The sequence below is a fragment of the Piliocolobus tephrosceles genome, chromosome 2, assembly GCF_002776525.5.
Source record: "Piliocolobus tephrosceles isolate RC106 chromosome 2, ASM277652v3, whole genome shotgun sequence".
Taxonomy (NCBI): Eukaryota; Metazoa; Chordata; class Mammalia; order Primates; family Cercopithecidae; genus Piliocolobus; species Piliocolobus tephrosceles.
The window spans coordinates 39,823,325-39,850,716 of NC_045435.1; the positions used below are offsets into that span (position 1 = coordinate 39,823,325).

General features: G+C 49.7%; 1 protein-coding gene and 1 long non-coding RNA gene across 2 annotated transcripts in view; one reads left to right on the forward strand and one right to left on the reverse strand.

The window, feature by feature from the left end:
* The window catches only part of LOC111544411, a 3,976-nt gene extending 3,253 nt beyond the window's left edge, over window positions 1-723 (forward strand). Inside the window, exon 3 of the long non-coding RNA XR_002732157.1 lies at window positions 384-723. This is a non-coding gene — a long non-coding RNA (uncharacterized LOC111544411). The remainder of the gene's footprint in view (window positions 1-383) is intronic.
* Window positions 1-27,392, reverse strand: part of MYLK (myosin light chain kinase) — a 222,234-nt gene that overhangs the window by 89,058 nt on the left and 105,784 nt on the right. Inside the window, exons 10-16 of the mRNA XM_031935156.1 lie at window positions 26,067-26,201; window positions 22,036-22,188; window positions 9,326-9,463; window positions 8,280-8,477; window positions 7,335-7,584; window positions 1,134-1,205; window positions 69-705 (exon numbers count right to left, since the gene is read on the reverse strand). Coding sequence (XP_031791016.1) covers window positions 69-705; window positions 1,134-1,205; window positions 7,335-7,584; window positions 8,280-8,477; window positions 9,326-9,463; window positions 22,036-22,188; window positions 26,067-26,201 — 1,583 coding nt within the window. The remainder of the gene's footprint in view (window positions 1-68; window positions 706-1,133; window positions 1,206-7,334; window positions 7,585-8,279; window positions 8,478-9,325; window positions 9,464-22,035; window positions 22,189-26,066; window positions 26,202-27,392) is intronic.

Below are 27,392 nucleotides of genomic sequence, written 5' to 3' on the forward strand. Positions count from 1 at the left end.
GCAGGCTTGGCGTTGCCCATGGGCTTCAGGGTCTCAGCAGGCTTGGCATTGCCCATGGGCTTCAGGGCCTCAGCAGGCTTGGCGTTGCCCATGGGTTTCAAGGGCCCTGAAGGCTGTGCATTGCTCAGGGGCTTGGAACTTTCCACGGCCTTGGCATTCAGGGTCTCAGCACTGCTGCTACCATTCTCTGCTGGTAATTTCTTCTTGCCACCCAGCACTGAGCGAAAATCTGGGGTGGCAGGTTTTGGCGGTGGCACCTTCTCAGGCACGGGGGTCTTGGGAGTCCCCTTCTTGGCCAGGACAGAGCGGAAATCGACCTGCTGGGGGCTGTGCACCTTCCTCTCTTCCTCGGACACAGTCTTTGGCTTCACTTGCCGCTGCAGGTTGGCACGGAAATCCATCTGCTCGGCTGGGATCTCCTTCAGGTCGTCTTCCGAGAGGGTCTTGGTACTCACCTTCTTCCCCAGGAGGTCCCGGAAGTCCAGCTGCTCCACCTCCTGCTGGCGGATCGCCTCCTCAGTGTGCTGCCTCGTCTCCACGCGCCTCTTCAGCACCCCTCGCACGTCCTCGCCGTCTTCCTCCTCTGGCCAACCCTGCCCTCTTGCTGGCCAGCCAGGCCTCAGGGTCCCATAGCGGTCACTACCACCACCATCAGCACCAACTCCTCCACCACAGAGGCCCTCACAGCTGGCAGGCTCCCTCCCCCTGCAACCAGTGAAGGGAGAAAGGAAAGTAGCAGGAGGAAAAGGGGCTGGGTAAGAAAGAAACGTCAGGGGAGAGCAAATCCCTGAGGGTGGGAGGGTAGAGGGGAGCGGGAGGGGAGGGGGGAGGACGGCCAGGCTGTGTTTATAGATGGGAACATTGGTGAGAGGCGCTCGCTTGCTTAGTTGGTTTATTACATCGGTAATGACTTCAGTAGCCTTATAAGGGTGTGTGCAAAAAAAAAAAAAAAAATCACTCCCTCCTTCCCCTGCTCTCCCTCCCTCATTCGCCTTCCAGGCTCTCCCTTCTGGCTTTGGCAGCCTCAACTGCAGGACACAAACAATATAGGGCTGCTGGGCTGGGGCTGCTGGGCCTGGAGGAAGGTGGGGATGGGGGCATGGCCTGGTGAGGCAGCTCTTGGGGGCACTCACCGTGGAAGGGCTCTGGCAGGGCTGTTCTGTAGCATCAGTGACACCTGGCAACTGCATTCGCCAACCCGGTTCCTGAGGAATTCCAAAGATCAATAAAGATCAAGAGGCCCTCTGGGCAACGGGCCTATTCAGTGTGGACTTGATCACAGGCTGCTGGCCACCAGGGAAGATGGAAGTCACCGGCTTTCCTGTGACATTCACCCCAGCCTTAGATTTAGGGCAGGACCCTCTCACTCTGTGGTCACCCTTTATTTTCTCAGCTCTTATTTAAAAAGAAGAAGAAAAACAGAATCTCTGAACAACAGCTAAGGCAGGCATCCAGGAGTAGGAATACTTTTCTGTAAGTATATAATATAATCATTCAATCAATCAGTCACTCACTCAGCCAATAAAAGGGGAAGGAGAAAGGCTAACCCTGCTGGGGACTGTGATAGAGCAGCTGGGTCTAGACAGATAGGCCCTGGTCGTGGGCCTGCCCAGTGCCCTTGACTCTGACTCCATGATCCCTTAACACAGAGGTAGTTTTTTCCCTCTCCTTCCCAGGAATGGAAGCACCCTCCATCCCCACTCACTGATAATGTTCTCAGATCAGAACTTTTTGTGTTAAAAACCCAACAAGTGTTTTCCTACATGAGTGGCCCTTTGTCTTCTTCCTTCAGGTGGGGAGGGCTCAGGTTTTTTCGTGTCCGTAAACCTGGTCAGTCTCCCGCTGGTGCACAGAGGCTCAGGCCCTCTGCTCAGGGGAGGGGCTGTACCCTGCCTGGCTGCAGTGCAGTGTATTTGCAGCAGATTGTCCCTCCAACCCCATAAGGCTGCCACCTGCTGGCATTTCTGAGCTTTGACCAAGAAGGTTCTGCTCAGTCTAGGGGAAGGGGTGGAGGCAGGTCTGTGAGCCAGAGATGACTAGTGATGGTTATAACAACTGCATTTCATACAGCACCCTCCAGCTTTCATGACACCCACAAGTTCTTTCTTGATATCCACAGCATGCCAGAGAGGTATAGAGTACTGCCATGCCCAATTTAAAGATAAGGAAAGGGGGCTCTGGGGTGGGACCCTCAGGGTCTCTGACAATAGTGCTCCCACTCATGCCCCTGGATGTGGCCGTCTCACTAGCACTCAGACCCAATAGCAGATGTGCCAAGCTCTGTGACAGATTCTTTACATGAGCCATCTCATTTAACCTCAGAACAGCTCTGTGAGATTAGAGTCAGCACTGTTTTTATAAGGTAAGAAAAATGAGGCTTATAAAGGTAAAGTAGTCCAGGCACAGTGGTTCACGCCTGTAATCCCAGCACTTTGGGAGGCTGAAGTGGGAGGATTGCTTGAGCTCGCAAGTTTGACACCAGCTTGGGCAACATAGCAAGACCTCACTTCTATTAAAAAATAATCATACTAAAGGTCAAGGTTAAGTAATTTGCCTAAACTCACAGAGCTTGCTAGTGGAGGCAGGGGTTAGGAACTGTGACCCTATGACGTTTGCACCCCACCCTACTCTGCTTATCAGTACAAATCTGGTCTGGGACATGTGTGTGTCCATGCACATATGTAGATATCAGTCATACACATGATGCACACATATACTGGTCTAGCAGGCGGGCACCTGCACCTGGAGGTCCGTGTTTGGGAATATGTGCATATATGAGTTACATCCACCCGGACAGGCATCTGAGCATGTGTTCTTGTGCATTCTGCTGGTGTTTGTGGGTCTCCACCTCACTCTACAAGGTCTCCCTCCCAGTGGAGGGACACTGGCAGCCCATGGCCTGGCCCAGGATTCTCAGGGGCTCTGGGGCGCTGCTCAGCCTTGGGTGCTGGCACCCATTTGAAGCAAGGAGAAGCCAATCATTGCTATCCTCCAGCCCTCCTCTCACCTGCTGGGCTCCTCTCCTTTGTCCGTTTCCCCAGTGCCCTCGTGCTGTCCCAGGCTGTGCTGGTGCAGGTACCTTTCTGGCTGCCTTAGCTCTTTCACTTCTCTCTCCTCCCTGGCCATGCATCCCATAGCCTCCCAGCCACCCTCCTCAATGCTCAGGCTCTCAGAGGGCACAGACTCAAGGGCAGGGAGTCTCATGTCTAGAGAATTTGGAGTTCAAGGTGTTCCTTTGCTCAACAAACAGTGGTTAGAAACCTCATGGGTACCAGGCCCTGGGAAGACTAAGAGGTTCTCAGCACTCAGTGCCCCGAGTTCTCAACACTCAAAAAGGCTTATGGGCTTTGGGTGAGCTTGTAGAATAGCCATGTGAAGTCACCCTGCTTCTGCCAGGCTGCTGGCCAGTGTCAGGCCACTCTTTTCCTATTTTTAAGCGCAGCCTTGTGGGTGCTTGGGTTGACATGGAGCAGGAAGATGAGATGTCCGAGGGCTGTGTCTGCCTGGCAGTCCTTTCAGCATCTCCTCAGCAGAGTTTCTCCTGTCACCGGTAGAACACAGCCCAGATGTAAACACTGCCCAGATGTAAACACTGCCCAGGAGCAGACACTGCCCAGATGGCTGCTTTACCCCAGCTGGACTCCTCTGAGGCTTTGGCAGTGGCCAGCCCTGTGCCCCAAGCTGAAGTAAGCCGACTCTCCCCATGGGGGAAGCAGGTAAGGGCTTCTGTCACTTTCCATGACCTGTGCTCAAGCTGGGGAGCACAGACTCAGATAAGGCTCTCAAGGGCTCCTGCACAGTCCAGCCCCAGGCCTTGCCCTGTGGCACCCAGCAGGCTAAGGGGTCAGAGGAAGGTGGAGGACTTGGGATACCAAGGCTGACCCATTAAGTGGAACATCCGGTAGTGGGGTGATCTGGTGGTAACCATTCCTACAGCCATACCCTTAAATCTCTGCTGGGCCTTAAAGACAAACCATGGGTTCATTTGCAGCCTACAAAGTTTATAGGGGCCTCCTGCGTGGGACCCACATGTCAGATCACCTAAGCTGCTGGAACAGGGTCTTGGGGCCATCTTCGACAACTGCACACACCCCGTTACAAAATCAGGGCTGGGGCTGAAGATTAGGCCCCATCCCAGGAGCTGCCACAGAGCATACAGGGCTGTCATCCTATACACTGAAACTTTCACAGACAAACAGAGTCCTTTTTCCTCTGCTAACGAAGCCCTGAATAAGAGTTCCACTCTGGTTACAAAGCCTTGGATCCTGTCCCATCCTGAATCATCTACCTCTTGAATGGGTTTTATATGGAAAAATCAGTTTAAAGAACTAATTTCGGCCAGGTGCAGTGGCTCACACCTGTAATCCCAGCACTTTGGGAGGCCGAGGCAGGCGGATCATGAGATCAGGAGATCAAGACCATCCTGGCTAACACAGTGAAACCCCGTCTCTACTAAAAATACAAAAAATTAGCCAGGCGTGGTGGCGGGCACCTGTAGTCCCAGCTACTCAGGAGGCTAAGGCAGGAGAATGGTGTGAACCCAGGAGGCGGAGCTTGCAGTGAGTCAAGATCGCACCACTGCACTCCAGCCTGGGCGACAGAGCAAGATTCCGTCTCGAAAAAAACAAAAACAAAAACTAATTTCCTGGCAAGTATCAAGTGTTTCAAGTATTCCAGTTGGAAATTTGAGCAGATGTTTTATCATTTCCCTTTTGGTTCAGTAGACAAGAGCTAGGAAGGGAAGAGAGGCAGAAACTACCCACCCATACCTGCCTCACAAACCTAGCAGGAACAGGCAGGATCTGCCCAGCCCTCTGCCCCTGCACACCGGACCCTTGGCTTCCTCCCAGCCATCCAGTCGTTCCCCTCGAAAGGCACCCTGCCCTGGGTCTAGGTCGCTGGAGGAGTGAGGTCTCTGGCAGGCCTGGCACGTACCCTCAGGAAACTCTCCACAGACTGATTCTTCTTAGGTGGGGACAAAGTCAAGGCCAGGGCAGTGGCCTCTGAAAGGAATGAACAGGTTGGACTTCGGGGAAGAAAAAGAGGCAAAGGCTGCACAGGTGGAGGCTCTCGTGTGGTTTCCCAGGTCCTTCCAGTTCCCTGTGCACTTGGGAGAAACTCTCCATGCAGAGCCATAAGGAATGGAAGAGCATCTGATTTCAGTCAAAAGATGAGGGCTTGAACTTGGGCTCTGTTACTTGCCTTTGGGTGGCCACGAGCAAATCCATGACCCTGAGATCTCAGTTTCCCTTGTTATTAAATGATGATGAGGCTAGATAACTTCTGAGGCCCCTTCCAGCTGGGATAGTCTAAATTTTATGACTGTCCCCAGCTGGCCCCAGACAGTCTGCCTGCTGACCTCCTGGTGCACGCCTCCTCTCTGGCCTGGCAAACTTCCCACAGCCCTTTGCTTGGCTCTGCCCCCACCCCACCCTTTCTTGTTCGGCCTACTCAACAGCTAAGCCTTATCACATTTGCCAAGACTCAACCCTCCTTTTCCATCAAAATCCCAAAACAAGCTCATCTCCTCTAGGATGTCTGGCTTGAGTAACGTAAGTATTATCTCAAAGTGCTTCTCCTTCTATACAGACAAGATCATCAGCAGGTATTTTTACACATCACCAGTTTCCATTCTTTATACTGACCTAGGGAGTAAGTGTGTACCTTCTCCCCATTTTGGAGGCAGAGTGGCCTTCCTGGTAATAACTAGTTCTAGCATAAGGCAAAGGCAGTTGATGCATTCTGAGTGGACTGCTAATAACAGTAGGGTGACCAGCAGCCCACAAGCATCCCATCAGCTGACTGCAACAGGCATGTCATTGAGCTCAGCTGAGATTAACTTTGCCTAAATCAGCAGAACTTTATAGGAGACCCAAAGACTCCTAAGAAATAATAAAACTGCTTTTTAAAAAGTAGCTATTTTTAATAGTTATTAAGTATTGGGGTGGTTTGTTGTGCAGCAAAAGATAACTGGTAAGATATAAAGCACATGGTCACAAAGGACCTAAGGGGATGGGGCACATATTGGGTTTTGCAGTAGCCTTGGCATTTAGCTTTAGAGCCTATTTGTAGCTCAGAGCTGTGAACATGATGGGCTCAGTATGGGGAGTTGATAAAGTACAGGAGAGAAAGCCCCTTGCCATGTGGTCAGGCACCCGGGCCAGGACAGTTCTAACCATCCTCAGGATGTGGTACGGCCTCCTATTTGTAGGTTAGGTGCAGACAAATGCTCTTCTTTGATCCAACCCTAGGACCCACAGAAGGCATTCTGTCTCCCTCAATCCAGGGCTGGCATAGGATTTTAAGAGACAGAGCATTTTCCAGGTAAAAGAGCATTTCTGAATCATATTCATCTAATGAATAGCTACCCAGTGTGGACTATGGGCTCACCACTCTTCTAGGCCTGGACACGTAGCAGTGTGCCTCATGGAGCTGACCTGCCCACATAACCTAGCAAGACCTTGAAAAGGAGAGAAAAAAGTAATGGGGAAAGGTAACCTCCTTGTGGCAGTTATAAAATGTCTGCAAATTCTTCTCTCCAAGAGGTGGAACTGAATTTACCTCCCCTTGAGTATGGACTGTAGTTAGTGACTCACTTCTAACAAAGTCGGAAGTGATGGTGTGTGGCTTCCAAGGGTAGGTCTTAAAAGACACTGCAAGCTCCGACCTGGGCTCCCTCTTCGATCACTAGCACTGGGGAAGCCAGCTGCCATGCCATAAAGACACTCAAGCAGCCCCACGGAGAGGTCCACAAGGCAACGAGCTGAGTCCTCCCACCAACAGCCAGTGAGGAGCTAAGCCTCCTGCCACAGTCACGGGAGTGAGCCTTGGAAGCGGGTCCTCCAGTGTCAGTCAAGCCTCTGAGACTGCAGCCCCTGCTGACATCCTGACTGAAACTTCAAAATCATCCAGCTAAGCTGCTTCCAAATTCCCAGCTGGGAGATGATAAATGTTGTTTCAAGCTGCTAAGTTTCAGGGTAATTTGTTACACGGCGATAGATAACAAATGCATTCCCTCTATCCCCCTGCTTTTCCAACTTTAATCCATTCCTCCTTCCTTCATACTCACCATAGGCCACATAATGGGGGAAAAAGGATGCGACAAGACAGGATTCTGGGGAACTGAGCTCAAAAGGGAAGGTTCTAATGAACACTTGCTCTACCGAAGTGGAAGAAGCAAAAGCTTGTGAGCAGCACCGAGCCTGCACTTGCTTTACCTGGAAGTCCAAGCCCCACATCGGTTTGTGCTTCTTCTGGCTGCCCAGACCCAGGTTAGGGGAGCTAGGGATTTGGAGGGAAGGGTTAAGGGAGGCTGGCTGGACATGCAGACTCACTTGAGCAGGATCTCATACCGGCCGGCATGCCAGGGCTGCACCTTCTTTAGAACCAGGGTGAACACGTCCTCATTCTGAAGCACCTCGTAGTGGCCAGTGTCTTTGGAGAGGGCTTTGCCATCTCGGAGCCAGTGCACGGTAGGAAAGGGGTCACCAGCTATGGCGCAGGAGATGAGGACACTCTGGCCCAGGGAGGCTGTCACCGAGCGAGGCTTACTGATGAACCAGGGCTGGGTGCCATCGTGAGGCTCTGGAAGTTGGCAAAGGGCAGAGCTAAACAGGGAGACCCCTCAGCAGGCAGTGGCCACTCAATTCTCCATGGCGGTGAAGGGTGGAAGATAGCATGTCACCCAAGTAACAGCTTGTCCAGAAATCACTGTGATTGGACACACAAATGCAGCACACCCTTCTCGTTGCACATCCATCTCGGATACATTCTCAGAGGAGAATATGAGCATGACTGTATATCCAAAGTAAGGGGAGGTAGCCCAGAAGGCACAGGGGCACCAAGCCAGGTGCTAATGATCTGCATCCAATGTGTGTAATTAAGAGTTGTCACTCACTTTATGTGTGCTTAATTTGTCTCTCCTCTTAAATATTGTTGTCTAATGGCAAGGACCCTGTTAAGCCCATAACTCACCTCCAAAGTTATTACTGCCAAATTGTTAAGTATATTACAGATTTCCCTCTTAGTACTCTATGCACCTTGGCACCAGTAACCCAGACAGGGCAGGGACTTCAGAAAGCTGGGAAGGGCAGCCCCACTCAGTCAGAGCTTGTGATGTTGGACAGGGAGCTGGCCTCCGGGGCTGGGGTGGGACTGAGGGAGCAGACGGCCCACAGTGGGAACAAAGTAGCCTCATGTGGTTTCCTTGCCTCCAAATCACTTCTGGAGAGGCTGCAACAGCTCCTCCTTCCCACTTGCTCTGAGTGGGTCAGCCTCACCTTGTACCGTGAGCACGGCCTGGGTGCGGACCTCTCCGGCGCTGTTCCAGGCCTCACAGGTGTACGTGCCCGTGTCCTCCGGGAACACTTCCTGGATACAAAGGCTGTGCTGAGTGCCTCTCTGTTCAAAGTGGAAGTCCTCTGACTCTTGGATCTCATTCCCATTGTGCAGCCAGATGACCTCAGGGGGTGGATTCCCTGAACCAGGAGGAGGGGAAGGGGGATTGGTTAGGGAGGTGCTCCCCGGCCATGCGGCAACTCTGCACTTAATACAGTGATGCTGGATGAAACACTCCAACAACTCTCTATGCTTCCACTTCCCCATCAGTAAAATAGGAATTCGAACAGGATCTACCTCGTGGGTTTGTCGGGAGGACCTTAAAATTTGAATAGAGCAACTGAGAACATCTTCTGAGATTTGGGAAGTTCTCACAATTTTTTTTTTTTCTTTGAGACGGAGTCTCACTCTGTCACCCAGGCTGGAGTGCAGTGGCACGATCTCGGTTCACTGCAAGCTCCACCTCCTGGGTTCACGCCATTCTCCTGCCTCAGCCTCCCGAGTAGCTGGGACTATAGGTGCCCGCCACCACGCCCAGCCAATTTTTTGGATTTTTTAGTAGAGACGGGGTTTCACCGCATTAGCCAGGATAGTCTCAACCTACTGACTCGTGATCCGCTGTTGCCTCAGCCTCCCAAAGTGCTGGGATTACAGGCATGAGCCACCATGCCTGGCCCATAATCTGGTTTTGTACCAGTCTTCAAATTACCTTCCAGCTACACTGACCACACTGTATCTTCAAATTAATCTCTTACTGCTCTAGCTTATGGCCATCCTCTTCCTCTGGACCATTTAATCATGAATCCAGAAAATCCTACCCAGAGAAGGCAGAAAAGAGAGGACAAGAGTCTCCATTTCTTTGGGTCCATCGTTTGATGGTCCCATCTGATTTTCTGGTGGATCAATGATGTGACCAGGTCCTTGGAGAGCAATACTCATTGCAACCAATTTTCATGTTAATCCCTGAGAGACAGCTGCAGAGACAGACCTGACACTTGGACTGTCATAGTGACCTGGCTTCCATCCATGACTCTGAGATCAGAGAGGCCCTGCAGGAAGATGGGTGCAGAGGGCTTGCTGGGGGCCACAGGCAGAAGGTACTCGCTCTTCCCGCTACTCTTCTTTTCTGTGTGGCAGAAAACAGAACGTGGGGTGAACATTCATGTATTCATTCAACAAACACAGACTGAACGACCAATTGGTACACGACGGTGTTGATGCTCAGGTTCCCACCAGAAACTGGCAGCTAACAGATAAAGAGTGTTTGGAGTTCCTAGCGATCATTAGGAACAAGATGCCTCCCATTTCTCTGCTTGGCAATGACGATGTTCTTGCCTGATAGCCAAGAATGAACAATGAGCTTTTATAAGTTTGTGAGTTTTTAAAACATTTTATTTAGTTTTTCAAATAAATGATACACTCACATGGTACAAAATTCAAAAGGTACCGAAAAGTATGGAAAATCTCCCTCCCACCCCATCCTCCGGCCACAAGTCATCTCTCCTCAGAGGCAACAAGTTTTCTGTTTCTTGTTCATCTTGCCAGAGATGATCTGTGTGTGTAACATATAGAAGCAAACAGGCATTTATTTTCTTCTTAAAAAAGTAAATGAAAGCACGTTATACAAAATAATTGACATCTTTTTAATTTAATAATACATCTTGCTATTTCTCATAAGACAGAGCTGAAGAGGTTCTCTATCATTTTCTATAATTATGTGGTGCTCCATTCCCATCCTAGGAGGTTTTAAGCACCTCACGAAAGCCAGAGACACTATACTCATTAGAATGGCTAAAAATGAAAAGACATCACATCCCAGGAATTGGTCTTGACAAGGATGTGGAGGAACTTGCAACTCTCATACACGGCAGGTGGTACAGAACCTCCTGAAAACAGTTTGGCAGTTTCTTAAAAAGTTAAACATATACTTCTCTTAGGATCTAGCCATGCCACTCCTGGGTATGTCCCCGAGAGAAACGCAAGCACATATCCATACAAAGTCTTGTACACAAACGTTCAGAGCAGCTTCATTCAAAATAGCTGCAAACTAGAAATGACCCAAATGTCCATCAACAGGTGAGTAAATAAACAAATTGTGATATATCCATACAATGGAATATTACTCAGCAACAAAAAAGAATGAACTACTGAGGGTACCACAACAGGGATGAATCTCACAATAATTACGTTGAATGAAAGACACCAAGCTGTAGTCCCAGCTACTCGGGGGGCTGAGGTGGGAGATCACTTGAGCCTGGAAGGTTGAGGCTGCAGTGAGTCATGAGCACACCACTGCACTCCAGCCTGGGAGATAGAGCAAGACTCTGTCTCAAAAACAAAAACAAACAAACAAAAAAAGGAAGCCAGACAAAGACAGAGTACATATTGGATGACTCCATGTATATAAAATTCTAGAAAATGCAAAGTCCAGTGACAGAAAGCAGATCAGGAGTGTTGTGGGGCAGGGGATGGGGGTTGGATTATAAAGGGGCATGAGGAAACATTTGGGGGCAATGAGAAGTTCATTTTAAAAAATCATGGCAAAGGTTTCATGTGTGCATATGGCAAAACTTATCAAATTGAACAACTTAAGTCTATGTAGTTTATTGTACATCAATAATACCTCAATAAAAACTGGGAGAAAAAGTCAATTTATCTGAGAGAGGGAGTGTGGCGGCAAGTCAAGGAGGGTGAGAGGCCTGGCCCCTCACTCGCATTCGGTTTCTTGTGGAGGTGGGTGAACAGCCTTTCCTCATTCTTGGAATCTCTGCCTCACAGGAGCTGAAGGGGAGGGGGCTGCAGAGTGGCTGGCCCTGCTGTCCACTTCTCACAGAGGACAATCCTGGTGCAGGACAAGCCATGGCTGCCCAGCCTCTGGTCTCTCCCTTGGTCCTGTGAGCCAGGCAGCTTGAATCTCAGAAATGCCATTTTAGCATTTTTTGTTTTTGTTTTTGTTTTTGTTTTTGTTTTTGGCAGGTGCGACTGTTGAGAAGGGGAGGGTTAGGATATCTCTAACTTAAACCCTAAGTTTCTGGGGAAAGGGTCACTGGCATTTTGGGTTCTTATCAACACAAGACCACAAATACTAGACCTTCTTCAAGAAGCGGAGCCATGGGGGAGGTTTCCAGGGTATGTAATGTATCTGGGCAGGTCTCACCTCCAAAGTTGCCACTGAATTTTTATCTGTTGACACTGAAAATGAAAGCAGACCTACTGTAGAACTCTCCTAGCCCAGCCTCTGGGAACCTGGATAGGGAGAGGCTGGGAAGGCCCAAGAGGCTGGAGGAAAACTTCCCCCAAAGCAGGTGCAATTGAAGGGCATGGAACGTAAGTGTGAAAGCAGGTAACCCCCGACGGTACCCTTGGAAGATGTGGCTCTCAGGCCCCTGCTGTTCTCCGGTGCCCCTGACTCAGCATCGCAGCCTTGGACGGAGGGCTGCCAGGGGCCTTGGCGGAGGCTCCGGGGGTGGGCTTGGGGGACACAGGATTGGAAAAGGATAGATCTATCTTGTTTCTCTCACCAGGCTGCAGCAGTCAGGAAAGCTGGCTGCCACGGGAGAGTTGAGGAATTTCCTGTCTCGCACAGACTGAGAAGGGCTCAAAGACAAAATGTTTTTGTCTTTCCACAGCACTCCCTGTTCCTGCCTCTGCAATCTCAGTGAGTCCCCAGCCTTACAGAGCTTCGTGCAGATGGGCTCAAATTCCTAGATGCTACGGGAACCTCACCAACTCCAGCGTACTCCCCTTCAAGCCTGTGGCAGTCTCCTCTTCAACCCCACCTTCTCTGGGTTCTTCCCATAGCCTCTGTTTCCTGGTCTGGGGGTTTGGCAAAGCCAAGTCACCCTGTGGGTCTCAGCCATTGGGGACTAAAAGCCTATCTGTCCCTCCCTGCCGTGGGAGCTCAGAAGTATGCATGAAAGGGTGCCTGGGAGCTGCCTCCCACCAGGCAGCTCACTGGTTCCATCGGCAGCTGTGGAGGGGATCCCGGCCTCAGGCTCGTCTGCCTCGTCTGAAGCCCCACTTCCTCATTGGTCTCTAGGGGGAGTCATGGTATCATCACAGGACTTTGGGTAGTTTTACAGAGATAATAGGTAAAAATACTTTATATAACCATTCATTATCAATGAGAACATTTGTATGAGGCTGGCATGAGAACTGACTCACATTTATCCACTTGGGCTCAATTACTTGATCGGTTTATCAGCAGCCAAAGAACCAATGGAGTCTGGGCCTCACCCAAGGGTTATGGACTCATGTTTATACGACCTGAGGCAAATACTGTTAGGGATACAAATGCGTTGCTTAAAAATATCAAGGGATATATCTCAAAGTAAATTGAGGACAAGCTTTCGTTGCACCCCCTCCAGGAGATGAGTGAGTGAACTTGGGAAGAACCGGCTGATCGGCAGACATTTAGTTCTGAGGTCACTCATTGCCTCTGGCCCTGTGTTTTGTTCCCCAAAGCCCTACAGCAAGAATGAAGGGAAGATGGAAATGATTGGGAATCAATGTTCAGAACAAGCCTGTTCTCAGACCAGCAAGGTGGGACCCAATTCCAACTCGCCACTCCACTGTACTGGTGTAGAGACCAGGAGAGATTTAACTAAGGGGAAGTCACTTGGCTAACGTCATGGGGCCAGTGTGGGCAGACCCAGAGCTCATGCCCAGGCCTTCCGACGACAAGGCCGGGATGTTACATAGGCATCTCTTCAAAGGGAACCAGTCTCCTCCAACGGTGCCCATGGTGACCGCTCCAGGACAAACACACTGTCAGCTGACCCACATCCTAGGTCCCTGGCAACTGAGAAAAACTAAAGCGGAACAGAGACAAGCCAGGTGAAAAGGGCAACACGTGTACGTGTGTGTGTGTGTGTGTGTGTGTGTATTTCAATTCATTCCAAAGCCAAACAAATTATTCTGGCTCATCTCTGGCCTCTAGACTCTATCAGTTTATGCTCACTCTTCTGTGGACTTAGGTAAGATACGAAGGGACAGATGGAAACTGGCATTCTCAACTCGTGGCCCTGCTGTGTGAGCTGGAGCAACCTTCCCACAGGAAGCCTCAGTGTTCTCTCCTCCAAACTGATGGTAACATAATACTGAAAAGGATGATGTCTACATCATCAGTCTAAGGCATGGTAATATTGCAGGGTTTTAGATGATAAAAAAATAACATGTAAAACAGCTAGAACAATACATGGCACACAAGAAGTATAAAAATCAATGTTTTCTGACTTTTCCAACCCAACTGACTCCTTTGGTTGTGGAAATTCAACCTGATAAGAACTACAATGAGAAGTGCCCCTCAAACCAGAACTTTCACATAACGATGATTCCCTATAAAGCCCAGAACTCCAGGATTCCAAAAGATGCTCACAGCTCATTCAGTGTTATCCTCAACATCTCTGAAGTATTGGGCAGACTGTGTCTGTTTTACAGCGGAGGGAGCTGAGACTCAGAGAAAGAAGCTCGCCTGTCCTAAGGTCCTGGGGCTGCGATGCCCCCGAGGAGGGGGATGCTGCTGGCGGGGTCCTGGTCTAAGTGCTTTCCCTTGATTGTCCTGGGAGCAGAGGCAGATCCCAATTCTGCGAGGAGCTTTCTGTCATCATTACCATTCGTGTCCAGAGCTATCCATTACGCTGGGAGTCACTCCTCTCTGCTTGTCCTTCGGCCTCCTTCTAGCAGCATCCTGGTTTAAGGACCAGGGTCTGAGGCAAAAGGCCCCCAGTGACAAAGTTGTCTCAGAGAGCCCGAGCCTTCCTCGTCTCGGGAGGACACACACTGGCCATGGCACACAAATAGCAAGGGATGCTTTGCCAGGACCCAGTGACAGACTTGCCCAGCTCAAATGGGGCCACACTAAATATACCCTGGGTTTTCCCACAGCTGTGCTTCCTGCTGCTCTGCTGAGACTGAGCCCAGAGAGGGCCTTCTTCCTGGAGTGCAGAAATGGCTGAGTCTCCTCGCTTTCCTTGCCTAAGATTAAGGACCTAAAGTGCATTTATCTGTTGCTCTGTTACTTGGTATTAGCCAATTCATTCACGGACTTAGTCATTAAACTGCTACTGTCCCATTTTGACAGAATGGAAAAGGATTGATTGGGCCATCCTCCAACGGGAAAGACAAGCACAATGACTAAGAATAAGCCAAAGCAGATTGCTGACAAGTAAAAATGATGCCATATAGACAAAGCTGTTAATAGGACTTAAGAAAGAGCAAGAATGGGAGAAAGGGAAGAACAGTGAGAGAGCAGAAAAAGAAAGAGAGGGAACGTGAGGAAGAGAGTGGGGAGAAAGGGAAGCAAAGGAAGGGGGAGAGAATGAGAGACAGAGACAGATATACGCACTCCCCACTTCATGATTCTATTGACTCATGGAGTTTTCCCCCCTTGCCATTTTGGCTATTTTTGACTCATTAGAAGCTGTTTTTGAAGACAGTTCCTAGTCACGAAAATAAACATGAAATGATTGCTCTGGCAAAGCAAAAGCATCAAACAAATGACCTATCAGGATCCCAGAGTAGCCAAGCAGAAAGCACATGGGCTGAAGCGGGTGGGGACCTTGTGCTGCCGCTGATGGGCTGGGCTACTGCCGGCAGCTGCCATCACCTCCTGAGCATCACTTTCTTCATCTGTGAAGTGAATTTGGAAGTGTCAAGTGGAGTCGTTATGAGAATTAAATAAAACAAGCCAGCTTTTCTAGCCAATTAGACTTTTTCTATCGAAACAATTCCTTCTTAAAAACAATTGACAGTGGTTTTACTTTAAAAACGCTAATATAAATTGATACCCAACATAGCGTTTTGGAAAGCTCTTATTTAGAGGAAGTGTTAGACACCCACAAAACAGGAGCAGTTTATTATCTCTTGCACTAATTCTTCTTATAAAATAACCAGTAAAGCCTGTTCTTCAAACCCAGCACCAGGAGCGAGGCCTTTAGCTCCTCTAGGACCTGACACTAGGAAGCCACTGCTGCCTTTGTCCTGGGGGTTGGTCATGATCTGGCATCTCCTTCTGCACTACAGTAATTCTCCTGTCTTCCCTCCATGGCCCTTCCTTTTCTTTCTATGGTTTTAGCAAGGAAAACAACTACATTCTGAATTTCTCCCTATAAGTGTTTTTTTCTACCTGCCAACATTTGCTGGTCAACTTGCTACTTTCTGAAGCCCCATGCTCCTGGATCCAAATTTGCATTCAATGCACATTTGCCTTAATCTTGGATCTACCATATATTTTCCTTAGGCTTTGAACATGAGCTATATTCCTTAGTTATTACAATGCAAAATACCATTCCAACAGCAATTCTGATTCACTCCAAACCCCGTTATACTATGGAAATTCAATAGATCACCAACTGAGGGGGCACCATGGAAGGATAGTTCCCCCACCTTCCTTTATTTGGAGTTCAAAATCTAGCATGGTCCAGGGATCACCACCAGCCTCCTCCTTTCCCTAAATTCCAGGATTGTTAACTCTGGAGGATTCATCAGAGGAGTTACATTCTCCCTGCTGACACGCCACGCAGCCCCTTCCCATTTCCAGGGGGTTTGTGCAAGCTGTAAATCCCCAGGGCATCTGAATTCCCCTTAAACAAAAAGCTGCCTCCTAACCAAACAGAACCTTCTTGAAGTCAGCAAAATGGCTACTTTGTGGCATAAAAAGGATTTTTCCTCCCATAGCCTTGTTCTCTTTTGGCCTCCCTTCCTCCCAGAACTTAAGAAGCAAATGGGAAGAGAAGTGTGCGAGGAAAAGAATGAAAGGAACCATGACGTATAATATCCCAAAAAAGATCTCTGACCAGTAATGATAGGCTTGCTAGCTGGGAAGCAAGGATCACTGCAACCACAGCCTTTTCACTGTCTTAGAAGTTATAATCACACTCTAAACATAAAGGTATGGCCTCCAAACCACCCACTGTTCCCTCCCAGTGCAGGCCTGGAAACCACACTCTCAGTTCCACTGTCATCACATGGGTCGCATTTTGCCACTAGGAGCTCAATGCTGCGATTCTGCATAGCATTGTGGATCTGGGACTCTATGTAATTATGACTGACTGTGGGCTGTGGAGGTAGAGAGTTATAAAGCTCTATAAGGGCCCTATTGGTAAAATGAGACTCAAGTTCTACGGTATGGGCACAAACATACACGTATATGCTCAGAAGTCTTTCTGTAACACGAAGAACCCACGTGGTACACAAACCCAATTCTGTACTCAATCTACACAAAATGAAAATATTGGTTATAAATTTTAACATGTAATGAATTGCTTGCCTTCTTAGAGTTAAAAGCTTGTGGACAGATGTTTTGAATAAACTAAGCTTCTTAATATATATAAAAAAGGCAAGTTAAAACTCGTATTTATTCTACTTCAATATATTTCTCTGTAGTCAATGTAAGTATTTAAGAAGTTGTCAGCTGGGTGCAGTGGCTCACGCCTGTAATCCCAGCACTGAGGGAGGCCGAGGTGGGTGGATCACGAGGTCAGGAGATCGAGACCATCCTGGCTAACACGGTGAAACTCCATCTCTACTAAAAATATAAACAACTAGCCAGGCGTGGTGGCGGGCGCCTGTAGTTCCAGCTACTCGGGAAGCTGAGGCAGGAGAATGGTGTGAACCCGGGAGGCGGAGTTTGCAGTGAGCCGAGATCTCACCACTGCACTCTAGCCTGGGTGACAGAGCGAGACTCCATCTCAAAAAAAAAAGAAGTTGTCACTGTTTTTAAGCTTAAGGAGGTCAGGGTCCATACCTTATATCAACTGGACAGACTGTCCAAAGTACCTGTGCATAACCGGGGAAGACAAAAGAGGTGGCTCCAGGCTGCCCGCAGAGTGCCTGGTATTAATCTGAAAACAAACTGTGCCTCTACTTATTGCCAAGCAAATGCTGACTTCACTGGTGCCTGTTGTCTTCATTAAAAGCTCTCTGCATCAAAACAAATACTCTAATAAATATGTTTGTTATATTTTATTATCTATTCTAGAGATCATCTTTTTATCTTTTTAACTTACTCACATTTTATGTCCTTAGATGCCTTTAACAGGCCCACCAGGCCTTCAGTTAAATAAACAAACCATTAGGCTGAGACACTATGTCAAAATGGGCACAACTAGCAGGCTATTAGTAAATCTAGACACTTAAGAATTTTAGCCTTGACAGAGATACTCCAGGGGGGAAAACATTTTAAATATTTTAGCCCAAGGAAGCCCCCAGCAATGACTCAGTCCAAATACTGTGAAATCTATACTGTATTTCAGATCTTCCTGGGCTCTGCAGGGATTTGAATTAATCATCTTTTGGACTCACGCTGGGTCAGGAGGAAGGACATTCATTGCCTGGTTAATCATCGGGGAATTTTTTTTCCCTAGCCTGTGTTGGGGAAAGAAGGAATATTTGTTGAGGGACTCCTTTTATTTTTGAGACAGGGTCTTGCTCTGTCATCCAGGCTGAAGTCCAGTGGTGTGATCAGCCTCGACCTCGCAGGCTCAAGCAATCCTCCTGCCTCAGCCTTCTGAGTAGCTGGGACCAGAGGCATGAGCCACCACGCCCGGCTAATTTTTGTATTTTTTGTGGAGACGGTGTGTCACCATGTTGCCTAAGGTGGTCTCGAACTTCTCGGCTCAAGTGATCCACCTGCCTTGGCCTCCCAAAGTGCTGGGATTACAGGCGTGAGCCACTGCACCCAACTCTGTTGAGGGACTCTTAAAGGTAATTTGCAGATTTCCTGCACACCCTAATGGGCACTGAGCCCCCAGAAAAGCGAGGAATTCTAGGGAATGACTCCCTGCACTGCAGGGGAGGTTCAGCAACCTCTGTGCTCTCGTCCATCTTGGGAATGCCTGCTCCCATGGCAGGCCTGGCTCTACACACAGTGTGACGTGGTCCCTCCCTGCAGGGAGCTTACAGTCTGGAGAGGAAGATAATTAAACAAGCAAGTAGAGTAAAATGAAAGTGAATTTTCACGGAGTAAAATGCTTTCTCCTCACCTCCAGAGGCCCTGCATGGTGTGCCCCCACCTTTCTGAACTCACTTTCTATCACACTTCCCCAGGCTGGCGTCTTGCTGCTCTGAAACGGGCCAATCCTGCTCCCAACTTAGGGCCTTGCACTTGCTGTACTGCCCGCCTGGAGCTCTTTTTCCCCAGGCCATGGATGCCTCTGAGGCTTCCTTCCTCATAGCACTAAAGATGCACCCTCTCACCCCCTTGATTCACACACCCTGCTCACTGGCTTTTTCTCTTGATAATTATTCCTTTGTGACCTGCTCATGTTCTTAACAGCAGGTGCAGCATTTAAAATGAGGCCAGGTGCTGATTGCTGCCCGCATCCCCATCAGAATGTAAGCACCCTGCAGGCAGGGCCCTCAGCTGTCCTGTCTACTGCAGTTTCCCCAGAACAATGCCTAGCACTGATCAATACAGGCACACAGTAAAGACTTGTTGATAAGTAAATGTAACACTAGAAGCACGCGGTGTTCAGGGACCGCATTCTGGGGTGATTAGGGTAGGCTTCCCAGAGAAAGTGACATTTGTGAGAGTTTGCGGGTTTTGGAGAAGAGAGTCACTGACGAGGGGAGGCAGAGAAAGCATGAAGGGCTGGCCGCAGAAATCGTGTCTGAAGGCTGCACCAGCAATCTTGATGATTCCAAAATCTTGGCAAAAGGCGAGAGGTGAGAAAGAGCCCCTGCATCCGGCCTTTGGCACAGTACCTGCTGAGCTCTCAGAATAAGCTTGCTTCCAGCAGAGCTGCCCCTCAATCACCCCCAAGAGAAGACAACGGGAGGGACATGCGTTGCTGCATGGCGCCACCTTGTGGCCAGAGCCCTTGGAAGCAGGCATGTGTGTCTATGGCTTGTGTCAGGCTGGACACCTCCCTCCTCTGATTCTCTGATGGTCTCTTTCCCTGGCCAAACAAACAATACTGCGGCAAAGTGGATCCTCTGGGAAAAGCCCTCCTCAGTCTTGGCATTTGTAAGGACCGTATCTTGTTTAAAGGTGGGCTCTGCTGGACAATCATAATCACAACACATACCTATGGAGGGTATGTGCTATCCTATGCTCTGGGGATCCTCTGCACATTCATTCACTTAATCCTCACAGTACTGCGACTGTCAGCCTCTCCATTTCACACAAGAGGAAGGTGAGGTCGGGTATGCTAACTAACGCCAGGGTGCAGGGCCAGTAAGTGGCAGAGCAGGACTCATACCCAGGCTGCTGGCTCCACATCCATGCTCCCCACCATGGCCCGGTGCCACACTAACAGCAAGAGAGGGCTGGACCTGGGCAGCTAAGGGAGAGGTGGAGCAGCGGTCAGGGCAGTAAGGAAGAAGCGCCTCCACTGTGATCGTCCCCCAGCCCATGCTGTCCAGGACCCAGAGCCAACAGGGCTGCCAATCAAGTCAGAAAAACTCCACAGCGGAGGACAGTGCAGGGAGCAGCCCCGAGCCTCCTGAGTGTCTCAGGGCACCGTGCCAGGAGTGCCGCTGTGCCAGGCTCACCCGCTCCAATCCTGTGCCGAGAGAGCCCAAACGCTGCTGGGCCTGAGCGTGCGGCTGCGTCCTTAGCCTTGTTCACCATTTATGGTATCTGAGCCTGTCTGGTCTTTACAGTCCAGTACATCCCCCACACCAGGAGGGAGTTCTGTCATGCAGGCCTCTTCTCAGAGCAAATCCAAACTTCCTTGGCAGAGTTTTTGCCTGAGACCTCTCTGTGCCTTTTTTTTTTTTGATGGGTGGCGATCCTTCAGGCCCAGCCCCCACAGGCCCGGGAGTCAGGAGGAAGGCCCTAAAGAGTTCTTGATCCTTGGCCTGGGACTCCCACCTCCGGGCTACTCTTAGCTCAGCTGGGTCACTCTAATCCAATCTAAACACAGGCAAGCCAGGACAGACACTGGATTAGTCCTTGGCTGCGGCTGTGGAGGGAGAGTCTCGGAAAACAGAGGGCTAAGCCACGCGGCCCTACGTGTAGCATTCTGACTCCTGCTGCTCCTTAATAGACTCTGGGGTTGGGCCACGCTGGCCTCCAAGAAGAGCCCCCAGGTGGAAGGTGAGTCCTGCTCCCTGGCCCTCAGAGACAAGGCTCTCAGCAGTTCAGGTTTCCTCTGAAGTCTCATTATCACAATTTCCTGAGCTCCCCACCTGGCTCCCAATGGGTCATGAAGTTAGAACTATGAGGATAAATGGGTAAGTGTGTAAACCAGAATCTGGCTGGCACATTCCCAGAGGCCAGAGCTGGGCCCTGAGCCCAGCGTGGTGGGTTTCCTGGAAGGAAGGGGTGGACCAGTTTCCCAGTAACAGCTCCATGCGGAGGCGCCTCTTCAGTCAGAGCACCCAGGGAGCGTGCTCCCTCCCGGCCGACAGCTTCACGGAGCCAGCGTCCGCCACATTCTGCACCAGCGCCAGTTCCTTCATCCCTAACGGACTGACATTGCCCAGCCCACAGTGGCCAGTCTTCCCCTTCGGGCCAGGGGATGTGCCCTCTGAAAAACGTCAGGGCATAGGAATGAGCACAGACTTGGAAATCACAGGCTGTTGGCTCCAGGGGCCAGTTTTGCAAACTAGTGTGATGCGCTTAAGCAAGTTACATTAACTTCCTGAGACATTCAGAGCCTTCTGTCTGAAATCAGGACAGCATCCTTGTCCCCTAGGCTACTGAGGTCTCAGTGAGAGAATAGGGGTGAGGTGAAAGTATTTAACACGATAAGCCACAAATGTTTCTTCCCCTTTCCTTTTCTGCGAAACTTCCTCCTGCAGCCAGCCTCCCAGACAGTGGCTACTCATACAATACGGAGATGTTCCTGACAGGCCTGAGCCCTGGGGAGTGGAGAGATGTATTCTCCTGCTTGTCTGATGGGAGGCCAGTCACGCTGCACCCAGTGCTAGCACCAGAGGACCCAGTCATGCACAGAAGCAGGGGGCATAGGCTCAGGGTGAGGGTGGGATCAGGCTTACCTGAAAGCCCCGGACCCAAGAAGCACTTCTGTGGGAACTGTCACCAGGCCTGCTGATACCACAGCCCAGACAGATCTGTCGTGAGTCTGTGGCTCCCTGCGGTTCCTGGGGACTAAGTGCTTGGCTGATGAATGGATGACCATGATAATCAGATTACTGGAGACCAGGCTGCTGATGTGTAAAAACAAGCCTGGGCCATGCGTAGAAGGGGGGGGCAGAAAGGGGACAACTTGTGGCCCTCTGGAAGCCTCAATATGCACACTGTGACCCAGGGTCACATGTGAGGGGTCACTGGTGAGGCCGCTGTCTGCTCCGTGAATATATGAGTACTCTCCCAAGTCTTTCCATAGTGTGTGAGGTTTTCCTCTGACCAGACCTGGAGCTTCTGGAGCTACGGGAGTCCTCATCTCTTTCCTCCATATCTTTCTGTGGCTCCAGTGGAGTGAGGGGGTGACGAAAAGCCCACCTGTGATGGCAGACCCTTGTCACTGTGAACTCCTGGAGGTCATCTCCCTCACTTCCTACCTTCAGGTGCAGCACTTTTTAAGCAACCTCTCCTCTGCCCCTAAGAGGCTGCAGCAGCCACTCCTCTGTGACAGCAGCTGCCACTGGTAATGGTGTGAGGAAGTGCCATGTGCACCCCTGCTCCCTAGATTTTGGCTCATGATACCATTTTCTACAAATGTGCCCTTCCTCCAAAGCAGAAATGTCTGCAGGAAAGGTGCTTCTACCCGAGTGCCCGGAGGCTCCTACCGTGGACGGTGACCCGGGCGCTGCAGGACACCTGCCCCAAGGCATTCTCAGCCAGGCAGGTGTAGGTGCCATGGTCCTCTGGCAGGGCATCCTGGATGTGGAGCTCAGCCACTCCAGCCTCGCAGGTGGAGTGAGCGTACTGGATGGGCTGTCCTGTGGAGGAAGCACAGGAAGGTTCAGGCCAGGCAGCATTGGCAGTAGGGACGGGAGCCCTGTCCTCATCAGGGCTGCTGCTGTCATGACGCTGAGGCTTGTCATGCTTGCTCAGATCCATTGAGGGCTAATAATGTACCATGCACATCTCCAGCCAGCAGGACAGAGGCTTATGGGCTGGAGAAAGAGCCAGGGGCTAAGGAGATGAAGGAAAGGGAGTAATTGTGTGGTGGAGGAGGAAGACGGGGCCTGGAGGGACTGGGAAGGGAGAATCTGGAGGAATTAAGAATGTAGGGGGGAAAGGGACACAGTTTTGGGCATTCTGTGTTAAACAGTCTCCAAATCCACATCCTCAACTTCACAGAATTCTGAGCCTGGAGAGAATCTTACGGGGTCATCTGGCTCACAGCCCAGCCTCAGGCAAAACAGAGCTTTCCCGGGCTGAACATGGGGTGCCCAGCTCTGGATGTCTCCAGAAATAAGGATTCCATTTTCCACTGTAGATATTTATCAAAAAGCAATTCTGCATCCCAATGCTGCAGTTAAGTGCATTTATTCTATGCAATTAGGTGTATTTTAGGGTTCACAGAAAAGGTAAATAAAAATGACTCGGCTCCTTTTTTCCAGAGTCCCTTCCATGTGACATGTTCCAGGTCACATAAAGTCCTGCATGGAGACAGGAGTGCATGCAATGAGCTTCAGTGGTTTCCTTAATGCTCTATGTTCCTGGGAGTTTATTATTCTGGGATGTGACTTTTTCATTTCCAGGAAAAAAAAAATCTCATTACTGAAGAGTCTGGCTTCAGAGCAGGAATGTGTCCAGCTGCCATATAGGAAGCAACTGTCACTTTCTTCCCTTGCCAGGCCCCAGGGTCCTGGTTTGCACTTCATAAAATCGGGGGCAGCCAGTGGGGGAGGGAGAAAGTACACAAAGAAGTTGTCTCCCCGCAATGCAGTGTTTTCTTCCGCACATAGCAACACTTCATGTCTCCATGACAGTTTGGCAAAGAGAGCGGCTAGCACACCATAGGACCAGAGGGAAAGATTCCTCTCAACCTCCTGCATTTCAGAAACATGAGGCTGAGGCTGGGAAAGGCAGGGGCCTGGATCCTGCCACTGAGAGAAGTGAGCACTGCTCTTTGTTTTTATTTTTTGTCACAATGGTACCCTCCAAACCTCTCTTCCTTGACAATACGAGTGCATTCTCTGACTGCCGCCAATATGTCTCTGCTGTCCTAATATGTGCTGACAAGCCTTTTGAGAGCTCTCCTTTAACTGGAATGTAACTCGCTGTGGCCCCACAAATATAGGATGAGATGGAGGCCCCATAAAGGAGCTGTTGGCTCAGGGCACATCAGAATTGAGAGACATTAGGCTCTCCCAGCTCGCAGGCTGGGTTAAACCAGAGCAGCCGAGGAAACCCAACTTGAGCATGATCGCCCTCTAGTGGAACGGGTGTGGAAACGCTAAGAGTCGCTGAGAACACAGTTTTGAGTGATGTAAACTAGGAGACAGCAAGCTCCTGGGCCGAATCTGAACTGCAGCTTGTTTTTGTAGCGCCTGCAAGCTAAGAATAGTTTTTACATATTTTAAATAGCCGAAAAAAATAAAGGGAATATATTTCATGATATGTAAAAATTATGTGAAATTCACATTTCAGTATCCATAAAGTTTTACTGCAACATAGCCACATTCATTCTTTCACATACTGTCTATGGCTTACGTAATGTCTATTCTTTTATTTTTTGAGATAGGGTCTTACTCTTATTACCCAGGCTGGAGTGCAGCGGCTAAGTTTTGCTAAGCCTGGCTAAGTTTTGCATTTTTTTTTTTTTTTTTTTTTGTTGGAGACAGTTTTGCTTTTTTGGCCAGGCTGGTCTTAAACTCCTGAGCTCAGGCAATCCACCTGCCTCGGCCTCCCAGAGTGCTGGGATTACAGGAGTGAGCCACTGCGCCCAGCCTCCTGTGGCTGCTTTTATACCACAACAGCGAAGTTGAGAGTTGTTAAAGAGGCTGCTGTATGGCCTGAAAAGCTGAAAATAGCTACTACCTGGCCCTTTACAGAAAATGTCTGTTGATATTAGACTCCGTTATTAGTCCTTAATGCCCATATTGCATTCCAGCCACAAGGAGGCTGCCTCCTTGAAGTCAATCACAGGATCCAATAGGACTTCTGTCCTTTGCTGAGGGCTGGGAGGGAAGGCAGACCTCAATTCTCACTTACCTACCCAGAAGACTACAGGTAGGAAGACTAGATGGCACTTCTTCTCACTCACTAAAGACAGCATCTAGCAAAGCCTGAGCAAACTACACCAACAAGGAAGGTTCGCAGGCAATACATCAATGACGCAGACACAACTGGGGACTATTTGGTGCATAAGTGCTGGGGGGCCACTGTTCGCGCTCTCTCTCTCTCTCTTATTTATTTGAGATGGAATTTTGCTCTTGTCACCCAGACTGGAGTACAATGGCATAATCTTGGCTCACTGCAACCTCTGGCTCCTGGGTTCAAGCGATTCACCTGCCTCAGCCTCCGGAGTAGCTGGGATTACAGGCACCTGGCACCATGTGTGGCTAAGTTGTGTATTTTTAGAGACGGGGTTTCATCACGTTGGCCAGGCTGATCTCGAACTCCTGACCTCAGGTGATCCACACGCCTCAGCCTCCCAAAGTGCTGGGATTACAGGCGTGAGCCAGCGCACCCGGCCCACTGCTCTCTTAAGGAACCTATTCTATTAGATGTGAGAGTGAGCTGAGATCCCAAACCTTCTGTTCCAACCTATCTTCTAATAGATAAAGAAGCTGGTACCGGGCCGGGTGCAGTGGCTCAAGCCTGTAATCCCAGCACTTTGGGAGGCCAAGACGGGCAGATCGTGAGGTCAGGAGATCGAGACCATCCTGGCTAACACGGTGAAACCCCGTCTCTACTAAAAAAAAATACAAAAAACTAGCCGGGCGAGGTGGCGGGAGCCTGTAGTCCCAACTACTCAGGAGCCTGAAGCAGGAGAATGCCGTGAACCCGGGAGGTGGAGCTTGCAGTGAGCTGAGATCCGGCCACTGCACTCCAGCCTGGGCAACAGAGCGAGACTCCGTCTCAAAAAAAAAAAAAAAAAAAGAAGCTGGTACCCTGAGGGGTGAGGTGTCCAAGGTCACCTGACCACTCAGCAGTGAACGGTGCCTGTGTCTCCTGACTCTCCGCAGGGGCTCTTTCATCCTCCCGGGGGATCCATCTCATCAGTTTAATGCACTGTTCTCAGTCTTTTAAAGTCAGAGTTCTCCCACACTGTTGAAATTAAATGGTCCTTTAAAAAGAAAAGGGTGATAATATACGGCAAATGATTTTTTAAAGGACCTTACTTGACAAAAAAAGAGTTGGCGAGTCTCTATAGGACTATCACTTTAAAAGAATAACTGGTCTGTGAGGCCAGAACCACCTGCCACTAAATAAAAGGTGAGATCCCTCAAGCGACTTCGGGAGTGGTTCATTAGTTTATTAATTTATTTGTTCATTTATTGACTCAAGAAATATTAATTGAGGGCCCATTATGAGTTTGGCCATATGAAAAGAAATCCAACTGCTCGTGCCCCTATGTGTCAGGCATCTCATTATCCACTTTATAGAAATGATCTAACTTAATTTCACAACGGCATGATTCCCACCATACGGATGGAGAACTCAAGGCTCAGACAGGAGTAGTAACTTGCTCAGCCAGTCGGGACCAGGATCCCAGTGCCCATGCTCTCTCTGTGCCCTGTGCTTCCTTCTCATAGCACCGGGATGTCCAAGGCATAAATGGCTCAGAGGGAGAAGTGAGAATTCAGGCACGCCCAAAGGGCCCAGGGGATGGGAGCAGAGAGCTGGAGCAGGGGGCACTCACCATTCAGCAGCCAAGTGATCTGGGGCACTGGAGTCCCCCGTACGGAGCACTGCAGCACAAAATCCTGGCCCTCAATGACGGTGCAGTCCTTCAGGACACTGGAGAAGGAGGGGGCCACCTCCATCACAGCAAGCCCTGTGAGGGAAAAGGACAGGTCAGCTCAGATCACAGCTTGCCCGCTCTGGTGATGCCTGCAGTCACCCCAGCCTCCCAGGCACGCCTCACTGTCCTGGACACCTGGGTACCCTCGGCAGCCTGCCTTTGCCTTCTCTCCCTTCACGCTTAGAAAACAGGCAGCGCCAGTGGTGTAGGGACCTGGAGCCTGAAGCAGAGTCACCAGCAGGGGCTTTTTCATAGTCACAAAACACCCTAGCCCTGGGGTGCTTAGAACCTGGAGCCTTCTCGCCTCTGTGATCCAGATGCCTCCTGTTTGGCCTTGGCTTTTGCTACCCTGGAGCCTCCGGAGAGCTCCTTCTGCCTTGTTGGTCCTACTCTACTTTCTAGTGTCTCTTATCTTCTTTAATATGTCCCATCAGTGATTACACAATCCTGTGAATATCTTTTTACTTGTATAAGCCACAGGCTTACAGGTGAGGACATTTCCATTTTAAATTATTACGATGATTTTTTTCCAATTCCAGAACTGAATCAAAGGACTCACACGTGCTGCAGTTTTGTAAGCACAGTCTGAGCCCCAGTCTAGGTCAAGGGCTCAGAGTTGCCAGGGACCTGGGGATATGCACTAATGGTGCCTGTGTGTGGTTTGAACGCACATTCTGGTTGAGAACTGCTGAGCTGAACTTTCCAAAAGCCTTCTACATCAGTGAATTAGGAGACATTTTCTAGTTTAGGGACCTTAATTAAGAGCAATAGGAATAATCTCTTCTATGACAACCAGAACATGCTGTACATGTGTCAAGGTGGCTGATAGCTGAGAAAAGGTGGAACTGGATTTGGTGCTTAGAAGATATATCAATGGTGCTTTTCAACACAGCCTATTCAATACAGAGATGAGAGGAAATGCCATGTTATACTGCAGGGGTTTATGGGCAAGAAAACTAATAAAATTTGAGGGCCTAATATGTGCCAGGTACTTTTCAAGATGTGATTGTGACAATGCCATCAGGTTTTTCTCTTGAGTTCATTTTACAGATGAAGTTACTAATTTCCCATAGTTGAACTCGATCCTGAAGCCAGGTTTTACAGCCAGCTCTGACTGTACAGTTGCACTTTCTCCTCCAGATCCTAGGGGAGGGTAGTGGCAAGACAGAGTGATGGTGTACCTGGACAGGCCTGGCACTGAGGAAGGGTCAGACAGACCACCCA